This window comes from Ranitomeya imitator, chromosome 3 (genome assembly GCF_032444005.1).
Source record: "Ranitomeya imitator isolate aRanImi1 chromosome 3, aRanImi1.pri, whole genome shotgun sequence".
NCBI classification, from domain to species: Eukaryota; Metazoa; Chordata; class Amphibia; order Anura; family Dendrobatidae; genus Ranitomeya; species Ranitomeya imitator.
This window is the reverse complement of record NC_091284.1, coordinates 79728690-79754036: the sequence shown is the minus strand read 5'-3', so window position 1 is coordinate 79754036 and position 25347 is coordinate 79728690. Positions and strand designations below refer to the sequence as shown.

Here is a 25347-nt window from a genome sequence, read left to right as displayed (position 1 = left end):
AGGCCTTTTCGCGCTGATTGCGCTTCAATGGATTCTGAGTTAACAGGTGAAATAAAAGTGTTTTAACAGGAACAATGAGTGCCACCTTCTTTTTCTTGAACCATTAGCATGTGTTTTTCTCAGCACCAAGTCCCTTGTACATACAGGTGTGGACCCATTTGACTGCACAGTAATTAGTAGTATTTGATGTTGGTGGTCGATTTGTTCCCTATTTCACACATCAAACCAGGTAGAACTACAATAAATTTATAAGGAGAAATTCAAAGGATTATACCCCCCTAGAAAATGGATCAAGATGTTGTAGCTTGAAAGATAATAATGGGCATACTGATCGCATTAAAGTATGGTAAAAGCTCTGTGCATACTACCTGGTGGTGTGGAAAATGGCCCCATCGCGCGTTTTGCGTCTGACTTCATCAGGGGGGATGTGTGTTAAAAATGTCATCTGATCTGCTGACAGGATGTTATAGAGATAGAGGGGTGGATCAGATTCATGTACATTTTTGTGGGAAAAGTGTCAGTAAAACTTGTACTTTATTCATTGAAATCCCTGGTGTCTGTATGTATATCAGTCCAGTAGGCGGTCCTACTCAGTGATTGACAATCCCTTCTGTATGACTGAGTGACTTACAGCCTTCTGTGCATGCACTGTCATACAGGGAAGAAGGTCAATCACTGAATAGGACCACCCACAGGACTCACAAAAATACACACCAGGGATTTTAATACTGAATCTGTTCCAACAAAGCTATATATAAATATATTCAGCTACTCCTTCTCTATACCGTGCTGTCTACAGACCACACTGCATGTACTACGTGACAGATTCCCTATATCACATAAATTGTGAGTGTTACTTGGCGTATACATCTATTAAATACCATAAATGTTATATAAACTGACTCTTAATGTGGACCCATAATGGCAGACATGACCCCATGATCACTAGGAGGTGCCTAAAGCTGAAACTGATCAGTAGGCAGTTTTTTTTTAGAAGGCTCTTCTAAAGGAAACAACCCTTTCAAATAACAGGAATGATAAAACAATCCAGTAAAATAAGTTCATAGATTCATGCCAGCAGAAAATAACATAAAAGACATTACAGATCCCATATAAGACAAGTCACACAAAGTTTAAAGCTGCAGGAGCCTCGGAGGGGTGTTTGTGCTACCTTGTGGAATTGATTAATAGACTATAAAGATGCAGAATATGCTATGACACCTTTTATATTATTATTATTTTTTCTTTTTAATTAAAATATTCCAATCAAGATGTTATTTACACTAAATACTTCCCTTGGGTAAATGGTAATAACCCAGGAATTTTTTCTCATAATAGAAGAAGTACATAATATCGTATATTAAATGTAATAGAGTGACAGGCAAACAGTGAGTCTTTTCCCAGCTGCACATATTGTCTAAAAACTCACGTACGAGGGGTTACGGGGGTAATATTCTGCATCATGTTGGGACTATGTGTTGTATCAAATGGTGTCTTTATAACTAATTAATACACTTATTTCTGGCTGATTTCCCTGGTCAATGGATGTAGATACAGATGAGTAGGGCACTCGACAAAGAAAACAACCATCACACATCCAACCACCTGGAACACGGAGGATTTTGACAAACCTTACATATTTACATGTCGTTAATTTCATTCTGGTGGTTTCTGGCCTTAGACTCTGGACCATTCCTTGCCACAAAGCTTGCAATCTTGTCAACAGTGTATCTGACTTCTGGCGGAGGGTAGATAATTCTCACAATGGGCTTAGATAGAATGACCTCTTCCTTCTTTTCCTCCTCCATCTGTTGCTGTCCGCCATCCTGCTCCAGGGGCGTTAGCAGCTGTGTGGGTCATGCTGGCATGCTGTCTTCCTCCTCTCTCGGTGCGGTGCAGAAAAGTCCAACTTGGAACTTTTCCACTTCACACCAGGAGAGGAGGAGGACAAAATGCCGGTGGGACACGTACAGCTGCTAACGACTCAAGAACAAGATGGCGGACAGCAGCAGGCGATGGAGGTGGAAAGGAAGGAAGTCATTCCATCTAAGTCCATTGTAGGAATTATCTACCCTCCATCGTCAGATATATTGTTGACAAGATTGCAAGCTTTGTAGCAAGGAACGTTCCAGAGTATGAGGCCAGAATCCGCCAGAATGAAATTAACAACCCTAAGTTTATCTTCCTAAACCCAAATGACCCATATCATGCCTATTACCATCACAAAGTCAAGATATTCACATGTTGCAGTTACAGTCCATTTTTTTTTTAATTTAATTTTCGCGGAACCATTGCAAACTATAATATTCACCTACACAGGTTCGTCTGTTTTCAGAACCCCTATAGAATTCAATTGAGAGGGAGCTGTGTCAAAATAACTACTGCTACATTCTCCGCAAGATGGGAGTTAGTCCCCAACACAATGTTCTAATTAGAAGAAATGAAATAAATAAAAAAAAAATAGAAAATGATATATTTGCCCTACCTGCACCGATTACTCTTTCAATTCGAATCCTGGATGGGTCTATCTCTTTTGCAAACTCATGAACAGCCAAAGAAGGATCTTCATACGTGTCCGGATCAATGTAGGTTTTTGCTCCAGGGAACCTCACTGTAGGAGAAAAAGTACAGAGCTGTCATGATATGTTCAGCAATAAAATAACATGTCAATATACCCGTGAAGAGATTCTGTCTATTCCCCTCCTTTGTCTATTATATTAAATGATTCCCCCCAAATAAATAAAACTAAATAAAATAACATTAAAGCATCATTCTTTACCAAACTTTGCATTGTGCTGGGGCTCTACATGTAAGGCCCTTGTAGTTGTGAACATTAGAGTTTCCCTTTCCTGAACTCTTATTAACACCTCTGGTATAAAGATTACATTAAAGGGGTGGTCCGAAATACAAATTAATTTTACTCCTTAATCCGTATCTAGGTAGTGTATAATCTAAACTATTTTATAATAAAGTAACTTGAATAAAAAATTATCTATCCTTCTCTAACCACACTATCTAATTGCTTTTCTATTTTTTTCACTTCCTTTCTGATGACGCTTTGTTTGAGAATTCAAGTGCATGCTGGGATACTCAAATTAAGTGTCATCAGGGGGCAGAGGCTTCAGTCACTGCCGCAGCCCCTGCCGCAGCCCCTGCCCCATCCCTAAAATGAAGCATCATCAGTGATGCTCATTTCAGCGGCTGAGCTAGTCCCTGCGCGATGTGCACAATGACAGCACGCACTCTTGGGGCTCAGATCAACATTAACGAGCCTGCATAAATCACATGATTAGAATACCCGGCGTGTATAGATGAGTGCCGCCCTCTTCAGTGAATGACGTCACTGGTGTCAGCATGCTGGGTGTTCTGACAATGCGCTCTGCGGCCAGGTCCCTACTGCTGATCTGAGCCAGCAACAGAGAGCGCACTGTCATTGTGCACATTGTACAAGGACTAGCCCAGATCCTAAAACGAGAGTCACCGATCACACTTCGTTTCAGGGAGGGACAGGGGCTGTGGTAGAAACTGGAGCCTCTGCCTCCTTACGATGGTTCATTTTAATAACCCAGCATGCACTGGGATTCTTAAACAAAGAGACATCAAAAAGGAAGTTCTAAAACAAAAGAAAAAGCAGTTAGATAGCGTCGTTAGGGAAGGACAGGGAATTTCTAATGCACATATATTAGAAAACATAGATTTAGATTATGACACTAAATAGATAGGGATTTAGAAGGAAAATGAATTTGTTTTTCAGACCACCCCATTAATAACTTGACTTTGTTTCCCTGTTTTTCATTTTTGCTACTTTTTTTATTGTGAATACGGGGGAATATGATACAGTTTATAATGCTATTATTATTATTTATTGTTATAGCGCCATTTATTCCATGGCGCTTTACATGTGATGCTATATACCATTATATATGATATCCTACTATGTCAAGCTGATTAGACGTGCACGTTCTTCTAAAAGCTCCAGCGCTAGTTCCTGACCTCACGCACTTTGCTGACAGTAATATTCCAAGCATACAATTACTATAGATGGTTGTACCTTACAGTCTACCAGCTCCCTTGAATATATCCAGTAAGTCCACATAATAACAATATAGGATAATATACACAACAAACATTAAGACAAAGAACGACCACAGATAATAATATAGCAAAGCATGACATTGCCCCAAGGAGTTTACACCCTAGTGGTATAATCGGTGATTTCCAGGCATCATAAGGTGAGAAGTGCATGTATTATTATGGATGGATCAGGAGGTCAAGCGCTTCTACCGTCAGCTGTGCATGTATGTATAATTTAGACAGATACTTCTTATACAAGGTGCATTGTCTGGGCTTTAAAATGCAGAAAGTGTTAGGCTTGTCAAAAACAAATATGTATTAGGAGACACAGACCAGGAAATCTTATAGGTGATTTACTTGAAGTGTCACCATAAAAGAAATAAGACTTGATATTCTGTCTAAAGAGAAATAGCTTTCTGCCAACACTTTAATCCTGAAGTCATCTGCTTAATATGCAAAATACAATATGGGAAATGTTCTTACATTTAGATAAAAATATATCTATGTGCTGCACCCACCAAGTTTTTGTAATATTCTTCTTTGGCAGATTATGCTACCTTAAAGAGAGCTGTAGGGAGTTGTAACCTTTCATGAATTTGACAGGCCGCCAAAGCACACCTTGTCCTAGCTATACCTTGCCTGTGCTCTGCCCATATTGGTGTGGCTGGTCAGGATTGAAAACACCAAAAATCGCAATATTTTGAACAACTTCTGAATTGAATAAAAAAAGGTGTTTTACATCAGAATTCTGGTGTAAATGCCTTAACGAGTTAGACCCATGTTTAATAGATCTTTATGCCATTATACATATGAGATAAAAGACAGTTGAACCCGCTGGTTTTGGCAGGGTTCAATCCAATGTGTATGGCGGCCTTTTGACTGTCCTCATGCATGATTATATTGCTTGTTACAATGGGGAAAAAAGGAATTTATTCAGCCACCAATTGTGCAAGTTATCCCACTTAAAAAGATGAGAGAAGCCTGTAATTGCCATCATAGGTAGACCACAACTATCAGAGTCACAATGAGAAAACAAATCCAGAAAATCACCTTGTCTGATTAGGCAAGAATTATTTTGCAAATTATGGTGGAAAATATTTGGTCACCTAAAATCATGCAAGATTTCTGGCTCTCACAGACCCGTAACTTCTTCTTTAAGAGGCTCCTCTGTCCTCCACTCATTACCTGTAGAAATGGTGCCTGTTTGAACTTGTTATCAGTATAAAAAGACACCTGTCCACAACCTCAAACAGCTACACTCCAAACTCCACTATGGTGGAGACTAAAGAGCTGTCGAAGGACACCAGAAACAAAATTGTAGCCCTGCACTAGGCAGCTTGGTGTGATGAAATCAACTGTTGGAGCAATAATAAGAAAATGGAAAACATACAAGACCACTGATAATCTCCCTCGATCTGGGGCTCCATGCAAGATCTCACCCCGTGAGGTCAAAATGATCACAAGAACGGTGAGCAAAAATCCCAGAACCACACAGAGGGACCTAGAGAATGACCCGCATAGAGCTGGGACCACCGCAACAAAGGCTACCATCAGTAACACACTACACCGCCAGGGACTCAGATCCTGCAGTGCCAGATGTAGCCCCCTTATTAAGCCAGTACATGTCTGGGCCCGTCTGAAGTTTGTTAGGGAGCATTTGGATTATCCATAAGAGTATTGGGAGAATGTCATATGGTCTGATGAAACCAAAGTAAAACTGTTTGGTAGAAACAAAACTCATCATTTTTGGAGGAGACAGAATTCTGAGTTGCATCGAAAGAATACCATACCTACTGAGAAGCATGGGGGTGTCAACATCATGCTTTGAGGCTGTTTCTCTGCAAAGGGAACAGGATGACTGATCTGAGTGTTAGGACTGGCAGAACGTACCGAGTAAATAGTGAGATGATATTTGGTGCGTTCGCAGCCCGGGGTCCACCGTGCAGGAGAGAACCTGCTGCTGGCAAATGGCGGCACTATATGGCGGTGGAAGCGAACTCTGTTATGTCACAAGGTCGCGGTACCGCACCTAGAGCGCAAGCAAGGAGTCACAGAACTCAATCCCAAGACTCGGGAATAGAGTTCGTCTAGACCACTTGCGCTCGACACCGCTACTGGGTGTCAGACTATAACTAATAATAGTAAAATTAAGCACAAGACTTTCCCTGACGAAGCCTGGTTCACCAGGCGATACACGTGGGACACTTGCTTTTTATCAGGTTGTATGCTTATGGAGGTTTTCTTCTCCTTATTGCTATGAGCTTTCTAGTGCCGCTTTTATGGGCGATTACTCAGCCCTCTGTTTAGCCTTGATCTGATAGTATTGAGATCATATTGGTCATGGCTGTATCTCTCTATGATATCTGTACCTCCCCCTTTTTATGATAGGGGTGATCCGGGGCTTGGTTTTATTATAGACAACTATTCTATTTCCCCATGAGCCAGTAGGGTTAGGTTCAATTATTTGGCCATACCTTATACGGCCGCTACAACCTGGGTAACTTATTGTTTTTTGGTTGTTTTAAGTATGTTTTATATGTTGGTGTGTTTTAAGATGTGTTAATAAATTATTTTTGTTACTTCTACTACATGTGTCATTGTCTGGATGGTGTGCATTTTTGCAGTAATGCTTTTCTCTAATTTTTGGTTTTGTCTTTATTACTGTTATTGCACCCTCCTGTGAATATTACATCCATACAGCGGTGCGCCTTATTTTTGTCTTTATCACGTGCTGCACTGGCGGATGCCACCAGCCACACAGACTTGGGTTAGAGAAGTGCTCTAATAGCGCACGGCGCCGCACTGGTGGTCACAGCAATAGATGCTGTATCGTATGTTTAATGTTGATAGCTTAGGCGGGCGCTAGACAGCAGACATCCACCTTATGCGAACAGTCATACACAAGGGAGGGGATGTTTAAAGAATGACTTGCACTCATCAACACACACATGTTTTCAAATGAACATTAGCTCATGGCCGTGCGGTCATGCGCACCTTTTATAGCTGCAGCAAGTACAGGACCTTCCCAGAAGGACCAATGGGAAGCTGCCACAGAAGTTGAGATCCTTCAGGACCTTCCTAGAGGACCAATGGGATTTGCTGCAGTATCTGAGCATGTGACCCTTGATCTCCAATGAGAGATCTTACCCTGGGCATGCTCAGAAGGGGAAAAATAGGACTTAGTCCCAAAAACATCTGCTCGCCGCTGCCCAGTACTGGCTACAATGGCAGAAGATGGAAAGGCAGCAGTAACCCTTTGCACAGAGTCAGACTGAGCGAGATGCTGGGACCGACGTCTCGGCTGAGCAGGCTCCACTGCGGCAGGAGAAGAATGGGAGACCGCAGCAGAGATGGCCCGAGATTCCCCTTGTGCAGAAGCAGGAACTCGACCCCTAACACTGAGTACATGAAAGAATGAATGGGGCCATGTATCGTGAGATTTTGAGTGCAAACCTTCTTCCATCAGCAAGGGAATGGCACATGAAATGTGGATGGCTCTTTCAGCATGATAATGATCCAGCCAGGGCAACGTAAGAAGCACATGAAGGTCCTAGAGTGGCCTAGCTAGTCTTCAGATCTCAACCCATAAAAAACCTTTGGAGGGAGTTGAAAGTCCGTGTTGCCCAGCGACAGGCCCAAAACATCACTACTCTAGAGGACGTCTGCATGGAGGAATGGGCCAACATACCACCAACAGTGTGTGCCAACCTTGTGAAGACTTACAGAAAATGTTTGATCTCTGTCATTGCCAACAAAGATTCATAACAAAATATCGAGATGAACTTTTGTTAATGACCAAATACTTATTTTCCACCATAATTTGCAAAATAAATCTTGCCAAATCAGACTAGGTGATTTTCTGGATTTGTTTTCTCATTTTGACTCTCATAGTTGTGGTCTACCTATGATGTCAATTACAGGCTTCTCTCATCTTTTTAAGTAGGAGAACTTGCACAATTGGTGGCTGACTAAATACTTTTTTCCCCACTGTATATACCGTATTTTTCGGACTATAAGACGCACCGGACTATAAAGCGCACCCAGGTTTTAGAGGTGGAAAATAGGGAAGAAAATATTTGAAGCAAAAAAAGGTGGTAAAATATTTAGTAACATAAACATACTATTATATGTGGTGTTATATATAATAGTATGTTTTTATGTTGGAAGCTGCGGGTAGAAGATGGAGCTGCGGGACCAGTGTGGTGTCTGTAAAGTACTATATGAAGATGCTGGAGGGTGAGTATAAGAATGGGGGCACAGGGCTTATATTTAAAGCACCACTCCAGCACTGAAAAATAACACTGGAGTGCTGCTTTGAGATCCCACTGGGAGAACTATAACTCCCAGCATGTCATGCAGAACCTATGGCATGCTGGGAGTTATAGTTCACCACAGAAGTGGCAGAGTGCTTTATTGTGTGTTGTAGTGACTAAACTTTTAATTGTGGTAGCCAGCCACACTGTGGTGAGGTAAAATGCCTGAGCATCCCATCCCATGACACCACAGAGCGCTCCCTCTTGTTGCCTCTCCACAGCACAGGAGTAAGCTTGCAGTTTGTAGTGTGGTGTCTGCAGGACCTGTGATGACATCAGAAGAGGGAGGGCTCTGTGCTGCCATGTGATGCTCCAGCCCGCCCTCTTCATGACATCACATAGGTCCTTGTGCTGGAGCACGCAGCATCCAGCACAGCCAGGCAGGCAGGTAGGTATGCAGCGATCTTGTCTCCTCTGGCCCCTGCTGCCTCCTCCTCCACCAGACACACAGATCTCCCCAGCTGCTGCAGGAATCCAGCACTGGGGAAACCATGTGTGTCCCTGTGAAGGAGTATTCATTTGCTGCTCCAGACTCACCTCTCAGCTGACAGGTGGGCGGGGAAGCAGCTAATGAATATTCAATGCACTTTAATGATCGGGACCATGTGGTTTCCCCAGCTCTGATTCCTGAAGACCCACAGCGACATTTTTCTGCCTCCTGCCTCCCAGTGCAATTCCACTCGCTGCTGCCCCCTCCCCACGTTACATCCCAACCATAAGATGCACCCACACTTTCCTCTCAAATTTGGAGGAAAAAAAGTGCATCTTATGGTCAGAAAAATATGGTAGATCAGGCAGCTGGAATTCAATTGATTCTTCTACTCAGCGGGGAGACAAAAATATTTTGGCTTCTCTTATAGAACACAAGGAACACTCGGCCAAACTGAGCATTCCAGTATATGGGGAAGTCAGAAGTGATGTTAGCTCACTGGTAGCTAAATGATATTTAGTCCTAGAATTATTTTAAATCAGGTTCATGTGAGCAACATAAATCAGATCATGGCTGCACGATTACAGCTAGGTATATCTCTCTGAGATGCTCCAGCGTATAGGTGAAAATATACCGTATATACTCGAGTATAAGCCGAGATTTTCAGCCCAAAATTTTGGGCTGAAAGTGTCCCTCTCGGCTTATACTCGAGTCACGGTGGGCGGCAGGGTCGGCGGGTGAGGGGGAGAGGGCGCTGAGGCATACTCACCTAGTCCCGGCGATCCTGGTGCTCCCCCTGCCCGTCACAAGGTCTTCGGTGCTGCAGTTCTTCTCCTCTTCAGCGGTCACGTGGGACCGCTCATTAGAGAAATGAATACGCGGCTCCACCTCCCATAGGGGTGGAGCCGCATATTCATTTCTCTAATCAGCGGTGCCGGTGACCGCTGATAGAGGAAGAGGTAAGGATGTCATATTCACCTGTGCCCGTTCCACACGCCGGGCGCCGCTCCATTTTCCCGGCGTCTCTCCGCTCTGACTGTTCAGGTCAGGGGGCGCGATGACGCATATAGTGTGCGCGGCGCCCTCTGCCTGATCAGTCAGAGAGGAGAGACGCCGGGACCGGACGCTGGGAGTTGCAAGCAAGAGAGGTGAGTATGGCAATTTTGTTTTTATTGCAGCAGCAGCAGCAGCAATGGCAGAGCTTTCTATGGCACAGCTATGGGGCAATACTGAACGGCGCAGAGCACTATATGGCAGCTATGGGGCAATAATGAACGGCGCAGAGCACTATATGGCAGCTATGGGGCAATAATGAACGGTGCAGAGCACTATATGGCAGCTATGGGGCAATAATGAACGGTGCAGAGCACTATATGGCACAGCTTCATATGGCACATCTATGGGGCAATAATGAACGGTGCAGAGCACTATATGGCACAGCTTTATATGGCACATCTATGGGGCAATGATGAACGGTGCAGAGCACTATATGGCACAGCTTTATATGGAGCATCTATGGGGCAATAATGAACAGTATGGAGCATTATATTTGGCACAGGTATATATGGAGCATCTTATGGGGCAATAATGAACGGTATGGAGCATCTATTTTTATTTTTGAAATTCACCGGTAGCTGCTGCATTTCCTACCCTAGGCTTATACCCGAGTCAATAAGTTTTCCCAGTTTTTTGTGGCAAAATTAGGGGGGTCGGCTTATACTCGGGTCGGCTTATACTCGAGTCTATACGGTACTTTAAATGGAATCTCTCAGAAGGGTGAACACTCCAGAGCCATTTATATGGGTATGTAAGTCAAAGGAAGCTGAATGAAATTATAACTTGATATCTGAAAGGGGGTGTTACCAGTGTGAGACATGTAATGACTAACACAAAAGACAAAAACCTGACCAGCACCTCCAAATGAGACAGTCACAACTTCCTTAATAGTTGCACCTATTCCTATTATATAGAGATGCTGGTCAGGTTTTTCTCTTTTGTAGTTTACATTTGGAGGTTCTCCTTTTCTGACTCTGCACTCCTCCTTTCAGCCCAAGCGTGGTTTTAATTAGTGCTGATTCCTACCTGCCCATTTAAAATGTAGGCGTATAGCCTAGGAGAGGCATGTTTGATAAGTATTAGAGTAGGTATCCATCAGAGAAGTGTTACCTTGCCGTGGTTGATGGGCATACATGAATTGGCCAATTTATGCGCTGAGAACCTTTATTTTTGTAAGTTCATTTTTTGTAAGTACATCTTTTTAGCAATAATACTATTTAGATCTCAAGTATTCAGCGTTTGCATATACTTTGGCCCTTACTGAGTGCTGCTGTGCTCTCTTTTTTAATGTAATGACTGACAGTCTGCTCTCCTGAACTTATTTCAAATAAGCTCTGGAGGCAGATTCTCAGGGAGATCAATGTCCGTCCCATAAATCTTAAAAGCTCATTTACATATTAAAAAAACATGGATTTCTCTGAAATAAGACATCGGATTGCAGATATTAACCCCTTCATGACCCAGCCTATTTTGACCTTAAAGACCTTGCCGTTTTTTGCAATTCTGACCAGCGTCCCTTTCAGAGGTAATAACTCAGGAACACTTCAACGGATCCTAGCGGTTCTGAGATTGTTTTTTCGTGACATATTGGGCTTCATGTTAGTGGTAAATTTAGGTCAATAAATTCTGCGTTTATTTGTGATAAAAACGGAAATTTGGCGAAAATTTAGAAAATTTCGCAATTTTCACATTTTGAATTTGTATTCTGTTAAACCAGAGAGATATGTGACACAAAATAGTTAATAAATAACATTTCCCACATGTATACTTTACATCAGCACAATTTTGGAAACAAAATTTTTTTTTGCTAGGAAGTTATAAGGGTTAAAATTTGACCAGCGATTTCTCATTTTTACAACGAAATTTACAAAACCATTTTTTTTAGGGACCACCTCACATTTGAAGTCAGTTTGAGGGGTCTATATGGCTGAAAATACCCAAAAGTGACACCATTCTAAAAAATGCACCCCTCAAGGTACTCAAAACCACATTCAAGAAGTTTATTAACCCTTCAGGTACTTCACAGCAGCAGAAGCAACATGGAAGGAAAAAATGAACATTTAACTTTTTAGTCACAAAAATTATCTTTTAGCAACAATTTTTTTATTTTCCCAATGGTAAAAGGAGAAACTGAACCACGAAAGTTGTTGTCCAATTTGTCCTGAGTACGCTGATACCTCATATGTTGGCGTAAACCACTGTTTGGGCGCATGGCAGGGCTTGGAAGGGAAGGAGCGCCATTTGGCTTTTTGAATGAAAAATTGGCTCCACTCTTTAGCAGACACCATGTCACGTTTGGAGAGCCCCCGTGTGCCTAAAAATTGGAGCTCCACCACAAGTGACCCCATTTTGGAAACTAGACGCCTCAAGGAACTTATCTAGATGCATAGTTAGCACTTTGAACCCCCAGGTGCTTCACAAATTGATCCGTAAAAATGAAAAAGTACTTTTTTTCACAAAAAAATTCTTTTAGCCTCAATTTTTTCATTTTCACATGGGCAACAGTATAAAAGGGATCCTAAAATGTGTTGGGCAATTTCTCCTGAGTACACCAATACCTCACATGTGGGGGTAAACCACTGTTTGGGCACATGGTAAGGCTCGGAAGGGAAGGAGCGCCATTTGACTTTTTGAATGAAAAATTATCTCCATCGTTAGCGGACACCATGTCGCGTTTGGAGAGCCCCTGTGTGCCTAAACATTGGAGCTCCCCCACAAGTGACCCCATTTTGGAAACTAGACCCCCCAAGGAACTCATCTAGATGCATATTGAGCACTTTACACCCCCAGGTGCTTCACAGAAGTTTATAACGCAGAGCCATGAAAATAAAAAATAATTTTTCTTTCCTCAAAAATGATTTTTTAGCCTGGAATTTCCTATTTTGCCAAGGGTAATAGGAGAAATTGGACCCCAAATGTTCTTGTCCAGTTTGTCCTGAGTATGCTGATACCCCATATGTGGGGGTAAACCACTGTTTGGGCACACGGCAGGGCTCGGAAGGGAAGGCACGCCATTTAGCTTTTTAAATGGAAAATTAGCTCCAATCATTAGCGGACACCATGTCACGTTTGGAGAGCCCCTGTATGCCTAAACATTGGAGATCCCCCACAAATGACCCCATTTTGGAAACTAGACCCCCAAAGGAACTAATCTAGATGTGTGGTGAGGACTTTGAACCCCCAAGTGCTTCACAGAAGTTTATAACGCAGAGCCATGAAAAAAAATATATATATATTTTCTCAAAAATGATCTTTTAGCCTGCAATTTTTTATTTTCCCAAGGGTAACAGGAGAAATTTGACCCCAAAAGTTGTTGTCCAGTTTCTCCTGAGTACACTGATACCCCATGTGTGGGGGTAAACCACTGTTTGGGCACACGCCGGGGCTCGGAAGAGAAGTAGTGACGTTTTGAAATGCAGACTTTGATGGAATGCTCTGCGGGCCTCACGTTGCGTTTTCAGAGCCCCTGATGTGGCTAAACAGTAGAAACCCCCCACAAGTGACCCCATTTTGGAAACTAGACCCCAAAAGGAACTTATCTAGATGTTTGGTGAGCACTTTGAACCCCCAAGTGCTTCACAGAAGTTTACAACGCAGAGCCGTGAAAATAATAAATACGTTTTCTTTCCTCAAAAATAATTATTTAGCCCAGAATTTTTTATTTTCCCAAGGGTTACTGGAGAAATTGGACCCCAAAAGTTGTTGTCCAGTTTCTCCTGAGTACGCTGATACCCCATGAGTGGGGGTAAACCACTGTTTGGGCACACGTCGGGTCTCAGAAGGGAAGTAGTGACTTTTGAAATGCAGACTTTGATGGAATGGTCTGCGGGCGTCACGTTGCGTTTGCAGAGCCCCTGGTGTGCCTAAACAGTAGAAACCCCCCACAAGTGACCCCATTTTAGAAACTAGACCCCCCAAGGAACTTATCTAGATATGTGGTGAGCACTTTGAACCCCCAAGTGCTTCACAGACGTTTACAACGCAGAGCCGTGAAAATAAAAAATCATTTTTCTTTCCTCAAATATGATGTTTTAGCAAGCATTTTTTTATTTTCACAAGGGTAACAGGAGAAATTGGACCCCAGTAATTGTTGCGCAGTTTATCCTGAGTATACTGGTACCCCATATGTGGGGGTAAACCACTGTTTGGGCACACGTCGGGGCTCGGAAGTGAGGGAGCACCATTTGACTTTTTGAATACAAGATTGGCTGGAATCAATGGTGGCGCCATGTTGCGTTTGGAGACCCCTGATGTGCCTAAACAGTGGAAACCCCTCAATTCTAACTCTAACACTAACCCCCCCACACCCCTAACCCTAATCCCAACTGTAGCCATAACCCTAATCACAACCCTAACCCCAACCCTAACCCTAAGGCTATGTGCCCACGTTGCGGATTCGTGTGAGATTTTTCAGCATCATTTTTGAAAAATCTGCGGGTAAAAGGCACTGCGTTTTACCTGCGGATTTTCCGCGGATTTCCAGTGTTTTTTGTGCGGATTTCATCTGCGGATTCCGCACGGTATTTTCCGCACCATGGGCACAGCGGATTTGGTTTTCCATAGGTTTACTTGGTACTGTAAACCTGATGGAACACTGCTGAGAATCCGCAGCGGCCAATCCGCACCGTGTGCACATGGCCTAATTCTAAAGGTATGTGCACACGCTGCGGAAAACGCTGCGGATCCGCAGCAGTTTCCCATGAGTTTACAGTTCAATGTAAACCTATGGGAAACAAAAATCGCTGTACACATGCTACGGAAAAACTGCACGGAAACGCAGCATGTCTCTTCTTTCCAATAGAAAACTGCAGTTGTAAAACCGCAGTGAAATGCGCAGAAAAAACATGGTAAATCCGCCATAAATCCACAGCGGTTTAGCACTGCGGATTTATCAAATCCGCAGCGGAAAAATCCGCAGAGGACCAGAATACGTGTGCACATACCAAAACCCTAACCCTAGCCCTAACCCTAGCTCTAACCCTAACCCTAACCCTAGCCCTAACTCTAACCCTAGCTCTAACCCTAACCCTAGCCCTAACCCTAGCCCTAACCCTAACCCTAGCTCTAACCCTAGCCCTAACCCTACCCCTACCCCTAACCCTAACCCTAGCCCTAACCCTATTCTAACATTAGTGGAAAAAAAAAATTCTATATTTTTTTTATTGTCCCTACCTATGGGGGTGACAAAGGGGGGGGGTCATTTATCGTTTTTTTATTTTGATCACTGGGATAGATTATATCTCAGTGATCAAAATGCACTTTGAACGAATCTGCCGGCCGGCAGATTCGGCGGGCGCACTGCGTATGCGCCCGCCATTTTGGAAGATGGCGGCGCCCAGGGAGAAGATGGACGGACCCCGGCACGATCGGTAAGTATGATGGGGTGGGGGGGACCACGGGGGGGATCGGAGCATGGGCGGGGGTGGATCGGGGGGGGGGTGATTGGAGCACGGGGGGTGATTGGAGCACGGGGGTGAGCGGACAAGAGCACGGGGGGAGCGGAGCACAGGACGGAGGGGAGCGGGGCAGTGTACCGGGCAGATCGGAGGGCTGGGGGGGCGATCGGTGGGGTGGGGTGGGGGCACATTAGTATTTCCAGCCATGGCCGATGATATTGCAGCATCGGCCATGGCTGGATTGTAATATTTCACCCATTATAATAGGTGAAATATTTCACTTTCAACAGCCAATCAGAGCGATCGTAGCCACGGGGGGGTGAAGCCACCCCCCCTGGGCTAAACTACCCCTCCCCCTGTCCCTGCAGATCGGGTGAAATGGGAGTTAACCCTTTCACCCGATCTGCAGGGACGCGATCTTTCCATGACGCCACATAGGCGTCATGGGTCGGATTGGCACCGACTTTCATGACGCCTACGTGGTGTCATGGGTCGGGAAGGGGTTAAGGGTGGATTCTATGGAAGGATTCCCTTTAAGGTTCAGTCCGGGTCTTCCTTGCGCTGCTGCGGATGATTGATAGGTCTCTCGCTATGTCAATCACCTTCAGCAGTGCTGAAACAGCCGGGGGTGGCACAGGACTAGTCTTGTCTTTGGCTATGGTCGCTACATGGAATTTTAATGGATATCTTTCAGAAACACCGGAATCTTTCCCAAAAAATATACTTGGCTGCAATCATGCTGCTCGCGTTTTGTGCGGCATGTATCAGGTGAGAAGTATATTTTACATGTATGGCCAGCTTTGAAACTTGACACTATTTTGATTATGTCTTTCTATAATAACTGCATGGTGAGTAGAAGGGTGAATAAGAAAAGAAAAAACTGTAAAGGAAATGTTGTGGTTATCAAAGACAGGAAATGTTCTCCTATGCTCCGAAGTTTCTCCTACTCCTTAAGACCTGCTCTCCTGTATCTCTACTGTTGCCTCTCAAATCATCGTTGCCAACTCTCTCAAAATGTCAGGAAGACTTCAGGAAAAAAAAGTCTGACCACCTGGACACCTGGATGAGTAGGCAAATTTAATGGTCTTCGTCAAACTGCCCAAATGCATGGCTGAAAGTCTGTTGGTGGTGTGAAGAGTTTTGAAACCAGGTGCCACACTTTTTGAGCCGGATGTCCAAGAGAAGGTCATGGATATCAGGCTCAAAAAGTTGTCATTACGAAAGAAAAAAGTAGCCTTATGAAAGTACCATGTTGTAATGAAGCAGAACGGATATTTCAATGGAAAATTCCATTCTGTTTTGATTGCAGGTAACGGCTCATTTTTATACTTGAGTAAAAAAGGAGTTAATAACGACAACTTCTTCCAGGATGACAGCGATGTAATATAATGCAGACAGCACAAAGAATATTCATTAAACTTCTGTTCGTCTTTAATGCTTCACTTAGATTGAGCTGAATAGATAGAATTACCTCTTCATAATCTTTTTACTCTCAGATGTGTTTTTCATAAGACTAAGTGAAAAAGAATAGAAAATGCTAAAAAGTCAAAGAAGAAATTAGCAGCACAACAAATTACTCACAGTTTCCATTCTGTAGATTTGCTCTTCTTTTCTCTTCAGATTTCATTTTAGCTTTAATATACCACTGGCACCTTGAGGGAAAGGAAAGTGATCATTATGAGGAGATGAAGTTTTTTTTTATGTACTGTAATAATTGCAAAAACACAAAGAAACAATGTGATTTTAATCTTACAGCACAAATCCTTATAATATACGATGAACATACAAGAACTGTCTTATTCAGGAATAGTGTGGGTTTAAAGTAGAATTTGCAGGAATGTTTGGCCCAATTTCTCCATTACACCAAGGTTTGTTCCTCATACCATGGCCTCGATTCAATAAGACTGGCGTTTGTATGCCAGTCGTAATGAGGAGAGTGGAGTAATAAGATGTGTTGGATTCATTAACAGGCGCGCGTCACTTCATGAATGTGGCACAAGGTATCACTTGCGCGCGTCTCTGAGTGCACTTTGCCAGAAGTGTTACACCATTCACGGAATGAAGTAGCATTTCTGACATAAGAAGTGCTGACACTTTTGTGGAATATGACAGGTGGGAGTAGGCTTGTTCTGTCCCAGCTCCTCCTGTTTTGCCGCAGAGGCTTCAAGCTGGCGTGAAAATGTGAAAATTTTGTGAAACTTTTCAAGGTCAAAGACTTCTGAATTGAGCCCCTAAAGCACATTTGGTGTAGAAACACAGCTTAATTTGGAATATAGGTTATGCTCACATCTAAGTTGGAAATTACCAGTGTTTTGCTATATCAAAGGAGCAAAAAAATAATCAGAAAGAACAAGCCATATCCCTGACATAATAGACACCAATGACACCCAATACCGTAGAAAAAAAAATGGGGCAAAAACCATGCCTTTTCATCATATCACCCAACAAAAAGTGGAATAAAAAATGATCAAAAAGACAAATGCAAATACAAATGGTATCTCTGAAAACGTAATTTTGCCTTGCAAAAAACAAGCAGCCATACAGCTCCAATAGTGGAAAAATAAAAAAGTTATAGCGCTCAGAATAAAGCGATGCAAAAATTATTTTTTGTATGAAATAGTTTTAACTGTATAAAAGCGTGACAAAGCATGTGGTATCGCTGTAATCGCACCCGCCTGAAGGATGAAGTAGTTTAATCACTTATACAGTACCAGGAACGGCATAAAAAATAAATAAAACCAATTATTCACCAGCTGTTGACTTGTTCTTTCTGCCTCCCAAAGATAGCAGTGTGGCTCGGCTCACATTTATCCTGTACTCTACGCTGACCGTTTACATCGGCATTTCCGTGTAAATTTGTGAAATACGTGATTCAGACGGATCCCCAGGCAATAGATTCCCTGTAATGAGGCAGATGGAAGCACTGTGGACACCGTCTGTCCTATGATCCGGTGGTGTCAGTCTTTTTAGGTGTGCATTAAAGTGCGGTCCGCCACAGTTTTGTGCACTTATGCAAAGAAGGAAACCACTGATCAGAGGTCAGACAGAATCCAGAGTAACTCTGCTGCCTTATTATATTGAGTTATTCCCTCAGGGGTTTATCTGAATCACATCACTCTGCAATTTAGATGGAGACCCTAATGTAAGTGCTCAGTGTAGAGCGCTGGATAAATGTGATCTCAAAGTTATGTAAAATGTTCCCAATAAACGCTTCAACTCAATCCAGAAAAATAGGTCCATCATCTGCCAATAAAAATATAGAGGGCTTCCATGATACTGGTAGCACAAAGGCTCTGGAAAAGCGCTATGGCTCCTCGCACCCCAAAAGAAATCCAGCGAATTCTGCGCTCCCAAATCCAACTATTCCCCTCCATTCTGAGACCCATTCTGGTGTGCCTAAACCATATTTAGTGTAAACATATTTGGGATTCCTGTAGCAGTCACAGCTTGCTTATTTTATGGGTGCATGTCTCCAGAAGCATGGGTTCGGCCCCACAGCTTACTGTGCACTACAATGTACTGGTCACCCCAACAACATACTGGTCAATTTAAAGTGCTCACCACACATCTAGATAAGTTCCCTGAAGGGTCTAGTTTGCAAAATGGTGTAACTTGTGGGGGGTTTCCAATGTCTAGGCACACACATCAGAGGCTCTCCAAACGCGACATAGTATCCGCTAATTATTCCAGCAAATTTTGCAATCAAAAAGTAAAATGGCGCTCCTTCCCTTCCAAGCCCTGCCATGCACCCAAACAGAGGCTTTCCCCACACAAATGGGGTGCCAGCAGGCTCGTGAGAAATTGCACAACAAATTTTGGGGTACATTTTTTCCTCTTACCCTTGTGAAAATAAAAAAAATTGGGGCTACAGTAAAATTGTTGTGAAAAAAAGTTAAATGTTAATTTTTTCTTTCCACGTTCTAAAAATTCCTGTAAAGCACCTGAAGGGTTAATAAACGTTTTGATCACCTTGAGAGGTGCAGTTTTTAGAATGGCGTCACTTTTGGATATTTTCTGTCATATGGGATCCTCGAAGTCACTTGAAATGTGATGTGGTCCCTAAAAAAATAGGTTTTGTATATTTTGTTGGAAAAATGAGAAAAGAAAAGTGAGAAATCACTTTTAACCCTTCCTACCAAAAAAATGTATGTTTCAAAAATGATGCTGACATAAAATAGACATGTGGGAAATGTTATTTATTACGGTAACTATTTTGAGTGATATAACGCTCTGGTTTAAGGGGATAAAAAAAATTAGAATTTTGAAAATTTTTAAAACATCTCAGAATCATTGGGATAAGTTGAAGCATTCCAGAGTTATTATTACTGCATAACGTGATATTATAAGATTTGGCCTGGTCAAGAAGGTGAAAACAGGCTCAGGGCTTAAATTCTTAGGGTATCCGCACACGATCAGTAAATCCTGCAGTGTTGGACGCTGTGTACTTGTGCAGCGTCCAACCTGCAGCGTCCAGATGTTACAGCATAGTGGATGGGATTCCATGAAATCCCATGCCTACTATGAGTGCATCCTTAGGGTATGTGCACACGATTCGGTGTTGCTGCGGGTTCGACCCAGCTTACTTGTGCAGTGTCCAACCCGCAGTGGCCAGATATATACAGCAGAGTCAATGGGATTTCTAGAAATCCCATGTCTACTATGTGTCCACAGATGCTTGTGGCTCACCCATGGAGACGGACATGCGGCGCGTCTTTACAGACCGCAGCATGAATATTTATCTAGTGAAGATGCGAGTCTCCGCAAGAGAAATGTCACCCGTGCAATGTATTGGATGAGATGATTCTGCACAATTCAGTGAACACATGCGGTTTCACCTGCGTTCAATAGCCGGCGGCGCGTGGGTCATTTGGCACTTGCTAGTCATGTGACCAGGGACATATCTTTTATTTTCTCTTAGTACTTTTATTAACATATTTCAGAAAAGTTGTTTTTAAATTAAGGCAATTTAATAGGTAAATGTAAGGAAGTGCCTTCCTAGGTGGAAACTCGTTCAGTATTCTGGCATACATTAGTCCCAGTGACCCTAATTCCTGCATGTAAATTGCATAGCACTTGGTTTCTGCAATTGTAGGTAGCATATATCTGTATATGTTGGAGCTGTGATTGATGGATCTAGGCTTGCATGCAGTAACGCATTTTACGATCATTTGCCTTGGGTCTGGTGCCTCATACACGTAGGCAACATACTCTTCTCTACCCTTCTGTCAAAATTTAAGGCAGGGGCGACACAACAGGGTGCACTTTCCAAGGAAATACGACAACCTATTTAGTATATCTTTGGCATTACACCTTTCAGCATGTTATTTGCAATGGTTTTGAAATGAATTCTGTTTGCTTCTGGTGGATAATCGCTCAGTGGATAAACCAGCAGGTGCTTATCTCATCCTGCCTCTCCAATACGAATAGACTCATCACAAAACTTACGAAGCGACAGTTCATCAAATTGCTAATTCCAAAGAGTGTAGCAAAGCACATCTGTAAGGGACCGATCCTCTTCTTCAAAGTGAAATTTGTTTTAAATTCCAACAGTAAATGGAGTATTTATTCACAATTTCCCAGCCTGACGTTCATTGAATGATTTTCCATGAATGCTCTTTATCACTGCACTTAAATGGTACTTCAAAGTGAATTTACATCTCATGAGCACATGGCTGAGGATTTTACATAAACTGCATCTGCATAAAACATTACAGACAATAATGCTCGATAATTGTATGGTAAATAGGGGTCACGTTCAGCGGCAAAATCCACCTTAGTTACCGAGTGTGCATTCGCTATATCTATTGATTTTCAATGGCAAGGGCTGAATGAGACTTTATTGTTGATCACTAAATGACTTTATCATAATGTCACCATTTTTTTAAAACAACATTGCACCTTCTTCTTAAAGGGATTGTCTACTACTCAGACAGCCCTTCTCAATCCATGTGTTTCCCCCGAATAAAATAGTAAAACCTATACTCACCTCCGGTGCCAGTGCTGTCCCAGTGGTGGTAGCACTGGCTCTCCCTGGGATCTCCTGACATTATGTCACGCGATCCCTGTGGCCAGTAAGTGGTGGTTTCACTCTACCCTCCTACGGACAAATCACATATATCCGGAGGAAGTGAAAGCTGCCACTCTCTCACTTCCTCTGGATGGGAGAGTGAAGCCAGCGATAATTGGTCACAGAGATCGCGTAACATAACAATGACACGAGATCCCTAAGAGAACCAGTGCCATCACCGATGAAATGGTGCTGGCACCAGAGGTGAGTATAAGAGTTATTTTAATTTGAGGAAACATAGTGATTGAGAAAGGGTTATCCAACAACCTCTTAATGCATTGAACAGCCTTTTTAATGTATTCCCAGAGAGTTTTATATTATTACTATTGCTACTACTAGTCTATTTTTTGCTCCTCAATATTGATACTTTATAATGTTGTAGTATATCTGGACTTATGTAGGAAATTTGAGTTTGTTAGATGGGACAGATATGAATCCTAATAAGACTATTTATGATGATTTCAAGTTCTAGAGGTATGTTCAAGTTTCAAAGTTATCCCCTATTTATGGGATAAGGAATAACTTCCTTATTGCTGAGGGATCAACCCAACTTATCCTGAGAACAGAGGCTCTGAACAGCCCTGTGTAAATGGAACAGAGATAGCTGAGTGCTGCTGGTCATTGGCACTACCATAAGAATAAACTGAGGGGCAGTAAACATTATTAAAAGGGGTTCTCCAGCCTTAGGCTGCAAGTCTGCAGTCACTATGTGAATCTTCACATTATCTGCACTGCGAGCTGTGAAGATTCTCCGATACTAGAGATGGGAGTGGACGGTCAAGTGACCACAAGTACGAGATTTGCATACTTCCAGCCACATTCTGACTAGATGTGTCCTGAATTGCTCAATTATACTTGCATTGAGTATGACCCCACACGTCTAGCTGGCACGTGGCAGCATACAGTTAGGGCCAGAAATATTTGGACAGTGACACAATTTTCGCGAGTTGGGCTCTGCATGCCACCACATTGGATTTAAAATGAAACCTCTACAACAGAATTCAAGTGCAGATTGTAACGTTTAATTTGAAGGGTTGAACAAAAATATCTGATAGAAAATGTAGGAATTGTACACATTTCTTTACAAACACTCCACATTTTTAGGAGGTCAAAAGTAATTGGACAAATAAACATAACCCAAACAAAATATTTTTATTTTCAATATTTTGTTGCAAATCCTTTGGAGGCAATCACTGCCTTAAGTCTGGAACCCATGGACATCACCAAACGCTGGGTTTCCTCCTTCTTAATGCTTTGCCAGGCCTTTACAGCCGCAGCCTTCAGGTCTTGCTTGTTTGTGGGTCTTTCCGTCTTAAGTCTGGATTTGAGCAAGTGAAATGCATGCTCAATTGGGTTTAGATCTGGAGATTGACTTGGCCATTGCAGAATATTCCACTTTTTGGCACTCATGAACTCCTGGGTAGCTTGGGATGTATGTTTGGGGTCATTGTCCATCTGTACTATGAAGCGCCGTCCAATCAACTTTGCAGCATTTGGCTGAATCTGGGCTGAAAGTATATCCCGGTACACTTCAGAATTCATCCGGCTACTCTTGTCTGCTCTTATGTCATCAATAAACACAAGTGACCCAGTGCCATTGAAAGCCATGCATGCCCATGCCATCACGTTGCCTCCACCATGTTTTACAGAGGATGTGGTGTGCCTTGGATCATGTGCCGTTCCCTTTCTTCTCCAAACTTTTTTCTTCCCATCATTCTGGTACAGGTTGATCTTTGTCTCATCTGTCCATAGAATACTTTTCCAGAACTGAGCTGGCTTCTTGAGGTGTTTTTCTGCAAATTTAACTCTGGCCTGTCTATTTTTGGTATTGATGAATGGTTTGCATCTAGATGTGAACCCTTTGTATTTACTGTCACGGAGTCTTCTCTTTACTGTTGACTTAGAGACAGATACACCTACTTCACTGAGAGTGTTCTGGACTTCAGTTGATGTTGTGAATGGGTTCTTCTTCACCAAATTAAGTATGCGGCAATCATCCACCACTGTTGTCATCCGTGGACGCCCAGGCCTTTTTGAGTTCCCAAGCTCACCAGTCAATTCCTTTTTTCTCAGAATGTACCCAACTGTTGATTTTGCTACTCCAAGCATGTCTGCTATCTCTCTGATGGATTTTTTCTTTTTTTTCAGCCTCAGGATGTTCTGCTTCACCTCAATTGAGAGTTCCTTTGACCGCATGTTGTCTGCTCACAGCAACAGCTTCCAAATGCAAAACCACACACCTGGAATCCACCCCTGACCTTTTAACTACTTCATTGATTACAGGTTAACGAGGGAGACGCCTTCAGAGTTAATTGCAGCCCTTAGAGTCCATTGTCCAATTACTTTTGGTCCCTTGAAAAAGAGGACGCTATGCATTACAGAGCTATGATTCCTAAACCCTTTCTCCGATTTGGATGTGGAAACTATCATATTGCAGCTGGGAGTGTGCACTTTCAGCCCATATTATATATATAATTGTATTTCTGAACATGTTTTTGTAAACAGCTAAAATAACAAAACTTGTGTCACTGTCCAAATATTTCTGGCCCTAACTGTATGTGCAAATCACTTACTTGCAGTCACGCACCTGCCGCTGCCGACACGGGAGAATCCTCATAGCACGCATACAGTGACTACAGACTTGTAGCCTAAGGCCAGACAACCCCTTTAATCTCTGCTCCACTCCTTTCACCTAGTTCTCAGGATGGATGGGGGTTCCAGCAATTGGATCCACATCAATCGGGAGGTTCTGATTAGTTTCTGGTGGAGGTTCTGCTCAGCTCTGCAAAAGACTCGCTGTGCACATAGCCACTAAGTGTCTGCTCCAAAACCTCCTGAAAATACTCTGTGTAAACATACTTTTAGGCTATGTTTGATGAGTTTTTTTGAGCAGAATACGAGCGAAAATTGAGCAGAAACTTTCAGATCTTTCTCAAAATGTATAAAGTCCTCAAAAAATGTGGCCCCCAATTAATCAAAAACTGCATTTTTTAAGCTGACTTTAATGAGGGGGCATGCTGGAGTCAGATGCTAGTGATTCATTAAGAAGGCACATACAGCCTCGTGTTGTGCCAAAATTTTGTAACTTTTTCAACGTTTTTTGTGCCAGAATTCTCTCGAAAAAGCTTTGATGAATTGGGCATTGTGCACATCGAGTTTTTTTTTAGGCATTTGTGACCATTCCAAAAGTTGCTTAAGGGTATGTGCGCACAGAGTCATTTTGCTGACTTTTCTATGCAGAAACTGGGCGGAATCTCCAAATTTTTTAGGAGCTTTGAGATTTGGAGAATTTCTGCTCAGCGGCTATGCACATTTTGTTGAATTTGTGAAGCAGAAATTGAGTTGAAATTTCCAGTTTTTGAGGTTTTTTGTACAGTTTCCAATCAGTTTCTGCACCAAAGACTCCTTGAAAAACTTTGTGGGCACATACTGTAGGCTAATTTTCCACTTAAGAAGTAAATGAACAATAAAAATAATCTAGTCCAACGGATGTTAACATAAAAAAGGCAGATTTGACACCCACGCGCACACAGTGTATTACTATTAAGCTACTTTCACACATCAGGCTTTTTGTTTCAGGCTAAATCCGGCTAATGTTTAAAAAAACGGATCCGACATAAATTGCGAAAAACTGATACGCCAGATCCGGTTTTTAGCTGGATCCGGTCGTCTTTACTGCGCATGGATTTTGTTTGTGACTTCCTGATTCTGGGGACGAGAGAGAGAGAGAGAGACACACCCCAGAAAGGAAAATCTCCATGATTTGCATGGAAAATGCTGTGAAAACCTCATCCGGACGTCGGATTACTATTTCACACCTCCGTTTCATGTGTTTTTTGCCGATTCCATCAGTGTGCATTTTTTTCCGCCGGACAAGAAAACGTTGCAGTGGACGTTTTCTCCGTCCGCCGGAAACGACTATTTGAACGGATCCGGCAAAAAATGGATGAAACGTCTGGCCATCAGGCACAATCCGGTGCTAATAAAACTCTATGTGAAAAAAATGGATCC

At 42.6% G+C, this 25347-nt stretch overlaps 1 protein-coding gene across 2 annotated transcripts in view; it reads right to left on the bottom strand.

The window, feature by feature from the left end:
• The window catches only part of EPHA6 (EPH receptor A6), a 1249313-nt gene that overhangs the window by 288847 nt on the left and 935119 nt on the right, over positions 1–25347 (bottom strand). For both annotated transcript variants that reach the window (XM_069760991.1, XM_069760992.1), the window contains 2 exons: positions 16851–16921; positions 2486–2611 (listed from right to left, as the gene is read on the bottom strand). In XM_069760991.1, the coding sequence (XP_069617092.1) occupies positions 2486–2611; positions 16851–16921 (197 nt within the window). The remainder of the gene's footprint in view (positions 1–2485; positions 2612–16850; positions 16922–25347) is intronic.